Below are 12,941 nucleotides of genomic sequence, written 5' to 3'. Positions count from 1 at the left end.
TACTCATTCTTTATTATAACTTAGTACATCTTAGAATAATAGTGAAGTCATAAAGCAAAACAAAATAGGAAATGACACAAATGGAAGTATGGGAATGAAGTCAATGAAAATGAAATCAAAATCATGTCATATTTTATCCGATTCATAGCATCAACCCTTTGTCTAGATTAGAGCTCTGCACACTAAGGACATCATCTTAACCAGCTTCATGGGCAACATCGGTCCAACTCACCCAAAAAAAAAAAATCATGAACAAAAATTCATACATAGGCACAATTAATATTTTTCTACAAAACTGATTTTAAATACCGGTATTTAAGCATAAGCCTTTAAATCAAAAGATCATGTGAAACATAAACTCAGTGAAGTGTGACCAAACATTACAAACCAGTTATTAATATTATCCTTTATCTACTAGCCTGAACTTTGTTTTTTCTTTTTCTCTCTGGTCAGAAATGTATATGCTGGCTGATTCTCCTGAGGCGTATCACTACCTGAATCAATCAGGCTGTGTAAAAGACAGGAGTCTGGATGACAAACAGCTCTATGAGAGTGTGATGGTGAGTCATTGTGAATGACACATTGTCTTTTATCATGTATTTTTTTGGGTTTGTTGATTAAACTTATTGTCTTTAACAACATTCTTGACTCTCAGACTGTTTCTTGTCTCATGAACACACAGGAGGTAATGCTGTATTAGCATTAATAGTCTTTATTATTTGTCTGTGTGCTATATTTTATGAAACCTCCAAGTCTTTTATTGGACTTTAAAGATCTCCCACTAGAGGGCGCTACATCATCTCTTTTTTTGTAAACTATTTAATGTATGCAACTGCAGTTAGGGGCTTGTTTAATTAAAGAATTACGTTAAAGAATTATCAAAAAGAAATTATGTAACACTTATATTTTATTACCTTTTCGAAAAAGAAGTATGTTCAAAGTGATGGCATATTTGTTCTATTTCACAATTAAATTTATTTTTATTGGTCAAGTAACAATATTCATGTCAGGATAACAACAAAACCTCTTAACCACACTGTATACTGAATATAAACACAATGAGACACTCACTTCTCTTTACGCATCGAGCCTTGGTGCTCATCCGGCCGATGCAGGTTCAAGTTTGACCTGCAATGTTTTTGATGCCATTCCCCCTTTCTGTCTCCATTAATTTTCTGTCATTATCAACCATATCTGTTTAAAATGTCAAGATATAATAGAATGCTGATGTCTTTTTTCTGTTTAACGATTTTAGGAAGCATTAAAGGTGATGGAGTTCACTGAGGAAGAGATCCGGGACGTCTTTAAGCTGCTGTCTGGGGTCTTACAGATTGGCAACATCGAGTTCATGACCGCCGGGGGTGCTCAGATCACCACTAAAGGAGGTTCGAGACAGATAAGCTTTTGGCGGAAGCACCACTAGCGTGCATACATGTTTCTATAATAGTTGTCTTAGTGGAAGAAACTATTGAATAGCACCTGTGGTCCTGGCACACAATGTCAGTCTATATTTTATCTGTCAGGAGGCATGAGTACTGGCCTACAATGACTTGTGCGTGCAGAGGCACGCTGCAACATGTGTCAGAATTCACTCTGTCAATTGCATTTAACCTCATTTCAAAGGGGTGATTGCTTATCTTAATTCTGGACTTGTTCCAAGATGTGTCAATAACGTCAGTGTACCTGGGTACAGATTAAGATCAGTGCCAGCTTTGACCTTGTCAGATCATTTAAGGGAATGTTCACTCAAAAGTGAAATGGGTTTGGGGCTGTCGAGTTCCAAAATGACAAAAAAGTACCATAAAAGTATCTTAAAAGTGGTCTTATGAAGTCATATGATAGTTTTGTGTGAAGAACAGACCAAAATTAAGTTTAAATTTAATTAAGTCATTGTTGACTTTAATTATGGAGAGAGTGACCAGTATATTATTACAAAATTCACCTTTCGTGTACACAGTGCACTTTAGGCCACAGAGACATAACCCTGGTAGTATTCTCTGCCTAGATTCCATTAAGCATAAATGCATGCACAATTTACACATTTGTATAACTGAAAGAGTTAGTTCATCCAAAAAATGAAATTCTCTCATCATTTAATCATGCACATGCCATCCCAGATGTGTTTGACATTCTGTCTTCTGCAGAACACAAATTAAGATTTTATTTCAGCTCTGTAGGTCCATACAATGCAAGTGAATGGAACAGAACTCCAAAAGCTCCAAAAAGGAGATAAAGTCAGCATTAAAGTAATCCATAAGACTCCAGTGGTTTATTCAGTGTGTTCTGAAGTGATCAAGTTGGTTTTGGGTGAGAACAGACCAAAACATAACTAATGTTTCACTGTACCTCTTGTCATTGCAGTCTCTAGGCACGATCATGATTTCAGGCTTGATTACGCCTCCTAGTGCTTGACGCATGAGCGCTAGTTGGAGCTATAGGAAGTGTAATCGAGCTTAAAATGATGATCACCCAAATGTACAGTGAAAAAGGAGTTATATTTTGGTCTGTTCTCACCCCAAACCAACTGTATAGCTTCAGAAGACATTGATTAAACCACTGGAGTCTTATGGGTTATGTTAGTTTACTTTATCTCCTTTTTGGAGCTTTAAAGGCCTGGTCACCATTAATTAGCATTTTATGGACCAACAGAGCTGAGATACTCTTCTAAAAATCCTAATTTGTGTTCTGCAGAAGAAAGAAAGTCACACATCTGGGATGGCATGAGGGTGAGTAAATGATGAATTTTCATTTTTGGGTGAACTATCCCTTTATGTCTAATGCAGTGTGTGTTTTTTTAAATTACAGTAGTCAGTGTTGTCAGTGATCTACTGGGGCTCGACACCTTCCAGCTGTCTGAGGTTCTGACTCAGCGCTCCATGATTCTGAGAGGAGAAGAGATCTGCTCACCACTCACTGTGGAACAGGTAAACACATCCATCCATTCATCCATCCAGGTTTAGGTAAAGTTTGAAACAATGATAAGTGAGATTCCAGGGAGATTTCAAAAACGTATTTGTGAAAAAAAAAATAAAAAAAGAAAGAAATATATATATATATATATATATATTATATATTATTATTATTATTATTATTATTATTATTATTGTTAATAATAATTATAATAAACAGATAGTTTTGTATCTGAAAGTGGCTTGTCCAATGATAATTTAAAGGCATTACATACAGTGAGGAAAATAAGTATTTGAACACCCTGCTATTTTGCAAGTTCTCCCACTTGGAAATCATGGAGGGGTCTGAAATTGTCATCGTAGGTGCATGTCCACTGTGAAGAGACATAATCTAGAAAAAAAAATCCAGAAATCACAATGTATGATTCTTTAACTATTTATTTGTATGATACAGCTGCAAATAAGTATTTGAACACCTGTCTATCAGCTAGAATTCTGACCCTCAAAGACCTGTTAGTCTGCCTTTAAAATGTCCACCTCCACTCCATTTATTATCCTAAATTAGATGCACCTGTTTGAGGTCGTTAGCTGCATAAAGACACCTGTCCACCCCATACAATCAGTAAGAATCCAACTACTAACATGGCCAAGACCAAAGAGCTGTCCAAAGACACTAGAGACAAAATTGTACACCTCCACAAGGCTGGAAATGGCTACGGGAAATTGCCAAGCAGCTTGGTGAAAAAAGGTCCACTGTTGGAGCAATCATTAGAATATGGAAGAAGCTAAACATGACTGTCAATCTCCCTCGGACTGGGGCTCCATGCAAGATCTCACCTCGTGGGGTCTCAATGATCCTAAGAAAGGTGAGAAATCAGCCCAGAACTACACGGGAGGAGCTGGTCAATGACCTGAAAAGAGCTGGGACCACCGTTTCCAAGGTTACTGTTGGTAATACACTAAGACGTCATGGTTTGAAATCATGCATGGCACGGAAGGTTCCCCTGCTTAAACCAGCACATGTCAAGGCCCATCTTAAGTTTGCCAATGACCATTTGGATGATCCAGAGGAGTCATGGGAGAAAGTAATGGTCAGATGAGACCAAAATATAACTTTTTGGTCATAATTCCACTAACCGTGTTTGGAGGAAGAAGAATGATGAGTACCATCCCAAGAACACCATCCCTACTGTGAAGCATGGGGGTGGTAGCATCATGCTTTGGGGGTGTTTTTCTGCACATGGGACAGGGCTGACTGCACTGTATTAAGGAGAGGATGACAGGGGCCATGTATTGCGAGATTTTGGGGAACAACCTCCTTCCCTCAGTTAGAGCATTGAAGATGGGTCGAGGCTGGGTCTTCCAACATGACAATGACCCGAAGCACACCGCCAGGATAACCAAGGAGTGGCTCTGTAAGAAGCATATCAAGGTTCTGGCGTGGCCTAGCCAGTCTCCAGACCTAAACCCAATAGAGAATCTTTGGAGGGAGCTCAAACTCTGTGTTTCTCAGCGACAGCCCAGAAACCTGACTGATCTAGAGAAGATCTGTGTGGAGGAGTGGGCCAAAATCCCTCCTGCAGTGTGTGCAAACCTGGTGAAAAACTACAGGAAACGTTTAATTGCAAACAAAGGCTACTGTACCAAATATTAACATTGATTTTCTCAGGTGTTCAAATACTTATTTGCAGCTGTATCATACAAATAAATAGTTAAAAAATCATACATTGTGATTTCTGGATTTTTTTTTTTAGATTTTGTCTCTCACAGTGGACATGCACCTACGATGACAATTTCAGACCCCTCCATGATTTCTAAGTGGGAGAACTTGCAAAATAGCAGGGTGTTCAAATACTTATTTTCCTCACTGTAATGCCAATAAACACACATCTGTGACCTCACACTCTACATTTATGCACCAATTCGATTTGGTTAATTTACATTTTACATAACTTTTGGGAGTGATTTCAAAATGTCAAATAGTTGTGGTAAAGGATTTTTTTTGTTACCCATCATGTTCTGGCATGTCTCTGATGTGCACTTACTGCACTGCTTCTGCATCCTCAGACTCACTGCCGACTTCACTGTCATTTAAAAACATGCTTACATCCACACGCCTGACAAAACGTCTTTGCGTGACTTGGTACCATTTCCTGTTTTTTGTCCCCTCAGATTCCTGCTATAATAACTCGGTGATAAAATCTCATCAGAAAAAACACAATAGAGGCAAAAAGTGGAGACAGCGGTTACCAGTCGCCTGATGGGGGCAGTCTATTACACAAATATGCAAGTTAAACACGAGACAAGTCAGTGAAGTAGAGTGAAGCATAGTCCAAAAAACTTCTCGAAACTCATTATTAAAAAATTCCTCTTATCCGCAATGCAAGTTCATGGTAAAGGGAATAAAAATCAAAAGATTGTTGTTGTTTTTTATAATGTGAAACTGTTGTAATTGAAAGAGAGAGAGAGAGAGGAAAAAAGAGAGACTGACAGGGGAGAAAGGGAAAGGGTGTGCAAAACTGTCCATAAAAAAGGACTAAGAGACCTCAGCCCACATTATCTCATAAATCTTGACCTGAATGTACAGCATACCCAAGCCTTTGTGACAGGCTCAGCAGAAACAGACAAGCAATCTTTTCATGAACAAAGACAATGTCCACTAACCCCAGCCTGTGTCAGCAGTCATAAAGCAGGGCCATGTCTTAATAGAGGCACTTATTTCTCCTCCTTTTTTCTTCACGCAACAGCTGCCATTGGCTGTATCCTGCACAAACAGGCATTCTTTCAGGTCTTTCTGTTGGAGCCAGCACACTATTGAGAATCAGACAGAAGTGTCTATGACTGATGAATTATAGTGTTCCTGAAACAATAGAGGGGAGTTTGACATTCTTAGGAATAGCAGAGGCTAATTTGTAGATATTAACTTTCTCTCCTTCTGTAATTCAGTAACAGTGGGACAGGGTTATTGCTGGGTTATGAGTTGAACTGTTAATAAGGGCTTGAAAATCCAGAAGAAGATATTTCTCAACAGCCTCCCTAATTTTCATCACTTTTGCACAATGAGCGGGCAGAAACTTGTAGGAAAGGCATGAAACTACTTACTGCAAGAGCTCGGAAATTGATATTTTGGTCAAATAAAGATGAAAAACTTTCACTAATTCAGATTGTTTTGATGCAAGAATGTGCTCTCAGTAGTTCTATTGTTTTGATACTCATACACGGACTGTACATTGGCCCCAAAACGTATTTGAACACTTATGTCGCACCTACAAATATACGAATGCCATTCATTGCATTAGATAACGAAATATCACACAAATGATGCTAAACATTTCTCAGAACTAACTTGAATTTTCTGAACCATTTTTTCTAATAGCTTGTCCCGATGTCATTTTAGTGGCTTCATGAAGTTTTGAACGTTTCTTTGTGTGTCCAAATTTTTGGGGCCATTGTATCTTACACAGTCTTGGCAATAAATCCTGAAAGACATCCATTATGTTTTCAAACAATTGAACTTTGCACTCTGTGGTTTAAAGACATGCAAGACTACAGAAAATAACCCTTTATGTTTAATCTATTTTGTGAACTTCACAATTTTGTGAAGTCGAAATGTGATGATTTGTGATGTCAAAATGCAAACAGACATTTTAGTCATTTGTTATAATCTCTAGAGAAATTGATTGTTTATGTTGTGGTTTTGAATTGCACTGTTTGAGGCTAACTGAAAGCAAAAATGTCTAAATTAAAATGTGTCCGTGCCCTGCTCTTCAAAGGCGATTGATTCCCGGGACTCTGTGGCCATGGCATTGTATTCCCAATGTTTTTCTTGGATCATCGCCCGAATAAACCAGAAAATCAAAGGAAAAGACAACTTCAAGTCCATTGGCATTTTGGACATCTTTGGCTTTGAGAACTTCGAGGTGAGAGTTTTTGCTAGAGATTGCGTAGAGGTGAAATGCTTCAGACAGACAGAGATGGCTGATGGCATGTTATCATATTTTTATGACTTTTTCCCCCTCCAGGTAAACCGGTTTGAGCAGTTCAACATTAACTACGCCAATGAGAAGCTCCAGGAGTACTTCAACAAACACATCTTTTCCCTGGAGCAGCTTGAATATAACAGGTGAGTCTTGCCAGTGACACTGCTGAGTTCCAAGCATGCTTTATTGCTTTTATTAGACATAATTTGGCTCTTGGAAACCAGCTTTGACAGTCCTACAATTTATTGCATCCTCTATATTGATCGATTGATTAAAAAATTATATTTATGCCAAGTCATAAGAGCAAAAACATACTCTTATACAAATACACAAACATGAATGCTTTGAAGCACATAGTTCCACATAGTACATACTTAAATGTGGGTTGTGTAATATTTTGCCCCACTAGTGGCACCAAATTGAATTGCCAATATATTGAACACTTCCTCTGTCTTCCATTGGCCCACCACACCATTAATTTAGCCAATGTTGCAAAGGCTGGTCGGGATGCTCAACAAACAGAGCAATGTTTTGAAAGTGTCACAAAGCCACAGTGTTCACACTTTTTTTAGGAATCAGCCTACACATGGTTTACTTATAGTTGTCAATCCACGTTTAAACGAATAGTTCACCCAAAAATGAAAATGCTCTCATCATTTACTCACCCTCATGCCACCTCAGATGTGTATGACTTTCTTTGCTCTGCATAAAATCTAAATGAATGGTGACCAGACATTTCTAGCTCCAATAATCACATAAAGGCAGCATAAAAGTAACCCATACGACTCCAGTAGTTAAATCCATGTCTTCAGAAGTGATATAATATGTGTCGGTGAGAAACAGTTATTTTTTACTGTAAATCTCCACTATCACTTTCATATTCACATCTGAAAGATTTATTGTAAAAATGGATTGAAATATTGATCTGATTGCATCACTTCAGAAGTGGTTATATTATATTATATGTATTATATATATTAAACCACTGGAGTCATATGGATTACTTTTATGCTGCCTTTATGTGATTATTGGAGCTAGAAATGTCTGGTCATATGATATATTTGGTGCTTCAAAGGTCTGGCCACCATTCACTTACATTAAAAGGACCTACAGAGCTGAAATATTCTGTTAAAAAATCTTTGTTTGTGTTCTGCAGAAGAAAGAAAGTCATACACTTTGGGATGGCATGAAAGTGAGTAAATGATTAAACAAATTTTTGGTTTTCTTTTTTGGGTGAACGATCCTTCAAGCTGGTAGAGAAGAAAAAAACATAACCTTTAATTTGCAATCTTGTGTAGCTATGGCGATAACCAACCTCAGTACTCAAGAAGGCGATAGATAGATAGATAGATAGATAGATAGATAGATAGATAGATAGATAGATAGATAGACAGACAGACAGACAGACAGACAGACAGACAGACAGACAGACAGACAGATAGATAGATATCAGGTTTTACCGAACGCTTAGGTCATAAAAGGGTTAAGTAGCATAGAAGGGTGGAGATGCAACGTACTAGAAGTGTAAATGTTCAGGAGAGGCTTTCTGCTCTCGGTACAGGACACTGAAGTGTCCTCAGATCACTTTTATGGTAGAGTGATGGAGAGATAGCAGATGAACTCAGGGCACAGGGGGTGGCAGGGTTCTCTGCCTGTTCTTGTCATAGTGACTATGGAGGCACACTGCCAGATGTGTGAATGGGTCTCCTCTTTCCCACACAGTTGTGTTCTTGTGTTGAAATGTGCTGGCTGAGGGGGGTCAGCAGAGCCCGGTCACAGCTCATTTCATCACATGAACCCTGAGGAGAATACCACCTTTGTATATTTTTGTATAGTGTGTGTGTGTGTGTGTGTGTGTTTCTATTGCTCAAGAGATTCTCTTGTGTCTTTGCACAGGGAGGGAATATACTGGGAAGCCATCGATTGGATGGACAACGCGGAGTGTCTGGATCTGATCGAAAAGGTTACTCCTTAACCTTTAACCTTTAATCAGCCCACACTTTGACCACATGAAACTTATTAGAAACCATTTTTGAGTAGCCTTGTGCCTAGAAGTTAGCACATTTGCTAGATTTTTTAACTAGGAAAAAAACATGAAAAACGCTTTCCAGCATTTCAGTCTAAATGCATCATTTTTTCATCATTTGGGATACAACATGCACATAATGTCTTATACAAACAGCAGTACCATACAGCTGTGTCTGAATTCACTTATTTACACTCATATGTGTCATTCAATATGTATTGAATGGTGAATGAGCGAATGAGTTTTGGACACAGCAAATGCATGAATATATAAATACAGTAATGCCACTGACGCTTACCGGTATGTTGTCTCATGCACCTCCTGAGTTGAACAGTGTGGCAAGATTTCAGGATGGACATGACAAGTGATAATTTTTCTCATATGTCTTTCAGTCATGCTGATGTTTAAGTCATTAACTTCAACAGTGAAGTGATGTACAATAAATATAACAGATACTGAGTACACTGTCTGAACAAATAGATCCAATTTCATCACTTACAAAATGACATTGAGGACAGTCAATCCTCCAGAAAATCAGATTTATGTGCAGCGTGAACAAAGAAAGCCATGGTGCAACATTCACAAATCCAGCTCTTTTCTCTGCTCTGTTTCATTTCCTATTCTCTTTCCACTACACAGTAAGCACACATGCCACTAAAAAGTCTGTTAAGATTGCATGATCTGTAAAGCATTGTTTTGTAATTATTATATCCAAACCTGATACATTTCATGGTGGATTAACCAACATTCTAATTCCCAAATGCTGCAAATACATCTGCAGAATGTCATTCTGACATCTGACAGGAAATCTTTTAGAAATGGCGAATTATAGATTGCAGTAAAAATGCTAGCTTCTGGATAAATGACAAATGTGCTGCCAGGGTATCTGTATCAGTAAAAGTGGCAAAAAGCTGAAATGTCTTAAAAAAGATGCATTTTCAATACTATTCCAATTGCTATTACACTGTCACTGAAAAAGATCGAATGCAGATGTTTCCTTACATATGAACGGGACATTATGTTGTTGTACAAAAGGCAACATGACATGATAAGTAAATATGTGCATAGATGGAAAGGCCGTATTGGACACTAATGGTCATACATGACTGCCCACTGTTATAGAGAACTATGGGGTTAATTTGGAGAGCCCGAGTGTGTGTGTGTGCTTGGCTAAATGTGCTCTTCCCTGCAGAAACTGGGCATGTTGGCTCTTATCAATGAAGAGAGCAGATTCCCTAAAGGCACAGACTACACCCTGCTGGAGAAACTTCACAGCCGGCATGCCGTGAGTCCTCGTTTTCAAAACACACACACACACACACACACACACAGACACACACACTTTCTTCTGCTAATGCAATTTCAGTTCAGAGAGAGTTAATTCTTCCCTAAACTTGCTGATAAAGACCAGCGCTGAGCCACCCCGTCACACCCCCACAACCTCTCACACGCACATGCACAATACAGTAATGTAGAGGCTTTCCTCAGGCCGCAAGAACAAAGAGTGCAAGAGAAAAAAAATGTCCTCAGAGAAACCACAGATAGACTGCCTTAACAGCATGCACACCAGGAGTTCTCATGTACCCTTATTATTAAGTGTATTCCCTGCAAAATGGTATTCATGTTATTGGCCTAGTAAGTTCCTTTAGACTTAAAAGGAATTTAACTTGGTGTGTTCCTTCAAAAATCACAGGATTACATAACATACTGTACAGTATACAAATTATACATACAATATTCAAAATACAGGACACAATATACAATAAGATACTATTCATGACATATAAGGGGTGTATAATGGTGTGCCAGGTGAAGAATGAAGTTGAAATGGGCAGAATAAATAGAATAGAAAATAAATCTAGTATTAAGTTTTATATATTATATTATAGTATATTATAGTACTGTATAGTACAGCAAAGCATAGTATGGGGAAGTATAGTTAGTATTGTATATCATAGCATCATATAGTATAGCATAGCATAACATAATTTATTCTTGTGTAGTATAACCTAGTGTAGTATACAGTAGTGTAGTAGGCGCATAGTATAATATTTTAAAGTATAGAGTGGCATGTTATTGTATAGTAAAGAATAGTATAATATAGTATAGTATGTAATAGAATAGCATTATATTGTATAATAAAGCACATTACAGTATAGTGTAGAATAGAATAGGATTGTATAGCATAGCATAGTATAGTATATTGTAGCATAGTATTGTATAATATACAGTAGTATTGTATAGCATAGCATACCATAGCATTGAATTGTGTATAGTATAGGATTGTATTGTATAGCATAGTATAATTGAATGTTGTTTAGTAAAGAATGCCATTTTATAGTATAGTATAGTATTATATTGTTTTGTATATCACAGTATAGAACAGCATTTTGTAGTAAAGTATAGTATTGTATAGCAGATCATAGCATAGCATTGAATTGTAAATTATTGTATGGTAAAGAATAGCATTGCATAGTATAGTATAATCTAACATGTATAGTATAGAATGGCATATTATAGTATATTGTAGTATAATATAGCATTGTATTGTACTGTATAAAATAGTATAGGACAGCATATTATAGTGTATTGTTGTATAATAAAGTATCGTATTGTATAGTATGATATAACTTATAGTATTGCATAGTGTAGTAGTAGCATAGCATAGTATAATATTTTGTAGTATTAAATGGTATATTATCATATTGTATAGAATAGCATTGTATTTTATAGTGTAGCATATTACAGGATAGTAAAGGATAGCATAGCATTGTATAGTATAGCACATGATAGCTTAGCATAGTGTTTATAGTATAGTCTAATATTGTATTAAATTATAGTGTAGTATAGTGTAGTATTGTATAGTAAAGTGTGTATTGAAAACCATATCAATGCATAGAATAGCATAGCATTGAATAGTATAGCATAGTATAGTAGTATAGTATAGCATAGCATAGCGTAGCATAGAATATTATAATCTAATGTTTTATAGTATAGGATTGCATATTATAATATGGTATAATGTTGTATAATATTGTATTTTATTGTATAGATGCATAGTATAGAAGAGAACAGCATATTATAGTAAAGTCTAGTATAGGTTATAGTATAGTATAGTATAGTATAGTATAGTATAGCACTGTATAGTATAGTACAGTATAATATTCTGTTTTAAAAATAAAGAGCACTGCCTTCGGAAAAAATATATAGAAAAAATTGAATCAGGTGAAATCAATGTGTTATATGTTGTTGCCTTTGCAGACGAACCCTTACTACGTGAAACCAAGAGTGGCGGATGACCAGTTTGGCATTAAACATTATGCAGGAGAGGTAATTACATAAAGCAATGCATATCTGAAAGAAAAAAAACATACTTTTTTTCATGAGACATGGCAGAGCTAGAATTTATAGAGTGTCTCAACTGGTATGTGGAAGAAAATTGCAGTACATTGCACATATGTAAGCACTGTTAATTATACTCATTTTACAGTGTTGGTTTTGTGGTTCATTATTTGTAAGGGTGTAAAGATTTTATAAGGTCTGCTGGTCTGTTTTAAAAAGGTCTGTTTTATAATACATTTTAAATGCATTTAATTGTCATCAGAGATGCAATGCACACACAATACAGAAAAGAAGGGTGGCACTGCCCAGCCTTTTGCAGTAACACTACAATGGTTTCATCGCCCACACATCTCACCTTTCACAAAGTAGCTGTTTCTGAGTAGAGTTCCTCTGATATTTTGTATCACTATCAGTGAGGTCTGATTACCAGGATGAAGTGGGTACAGTGCCCCTCCCATAAGGTGTGCCAAGGTTCTACCCCAATCGATGTGCTGGAATTAGCCTTTTCAGGAGAGTGAGAGAGAGCAGTTGGGGTACGAACAGAAAACACAGAAAGATGTTGATTTGCCCTTTCACCATGGACACCACACAAAGTCTCCACAGTTGTAATGTGCTGGAAACCACACGCCTAGTATCAACTCCCATGAGAAGCATTTGGCATGAAGAGACTTTAGAGCTGCCATC

The 12,941-nt window shown here is 37.1% G+C and overlaps 1 protein-coding gene across 1 annotated transcript in view; it reads left to right on the top strand.

Moving 5' to 3' along the window:
• Nucleotides 1–12,941, top strand: part of myo10l3 (myosin X, like 3) — a 95,989-nt gene that overhangs the window by 39,704 nt on the left and 43,344 nt on the right. Inside the window, exons 8-15 of the mRNA XM_052142810.1 lie at nt 454–560; nt 1,256–1,385; nt 2,806–2,924; nt 6,683–6,829; nt 6,932–7,032; nt 8,786–8,852; nt 10,108–10,200; nt 12,177–12,245. Coding sequence (XP_051998770.1) covers nt 454–560; nt 1,256–1,385; nt 2,806–2,924; nt 6,683–6,829; nt 6,932–7,032; nt 8,786–8,852; nt 10,108–10,200; nt 12,177–12,245 — 833 coding nt within the window. The remainder of the gene's footprint in view (nt 1–453; nt 561–1,255; nt 1,386–2,805; nt 2,925–6,682; nt 6,830–6,931; nt 7,033–8,785; nt 8,853–10,107; nt 10,201–12,176; nt 12,246–12,941) is intronic.

The sequence above is a fragment of the Xyrauchen texanus genome, chromosome 14, assembly GCF_025860055.1.
Source record: "Xyrauchen texanus isolate HMW12.3.18 chromosome 14, RBS_HiC_50CHRs, whole genome shotgun sequence".
NCBI classification, from domain to species: Eukaryota; Metazoa; Chordata; class Actinopteri; order Cypriniformes; family Catostomidae; genus Xyrauchen; species Xyrauchen texanus.
Note: the sequence above shows the minus strand (reverse complement) of the source record. Positions and strands in the feature narration are given on the sequence as shown.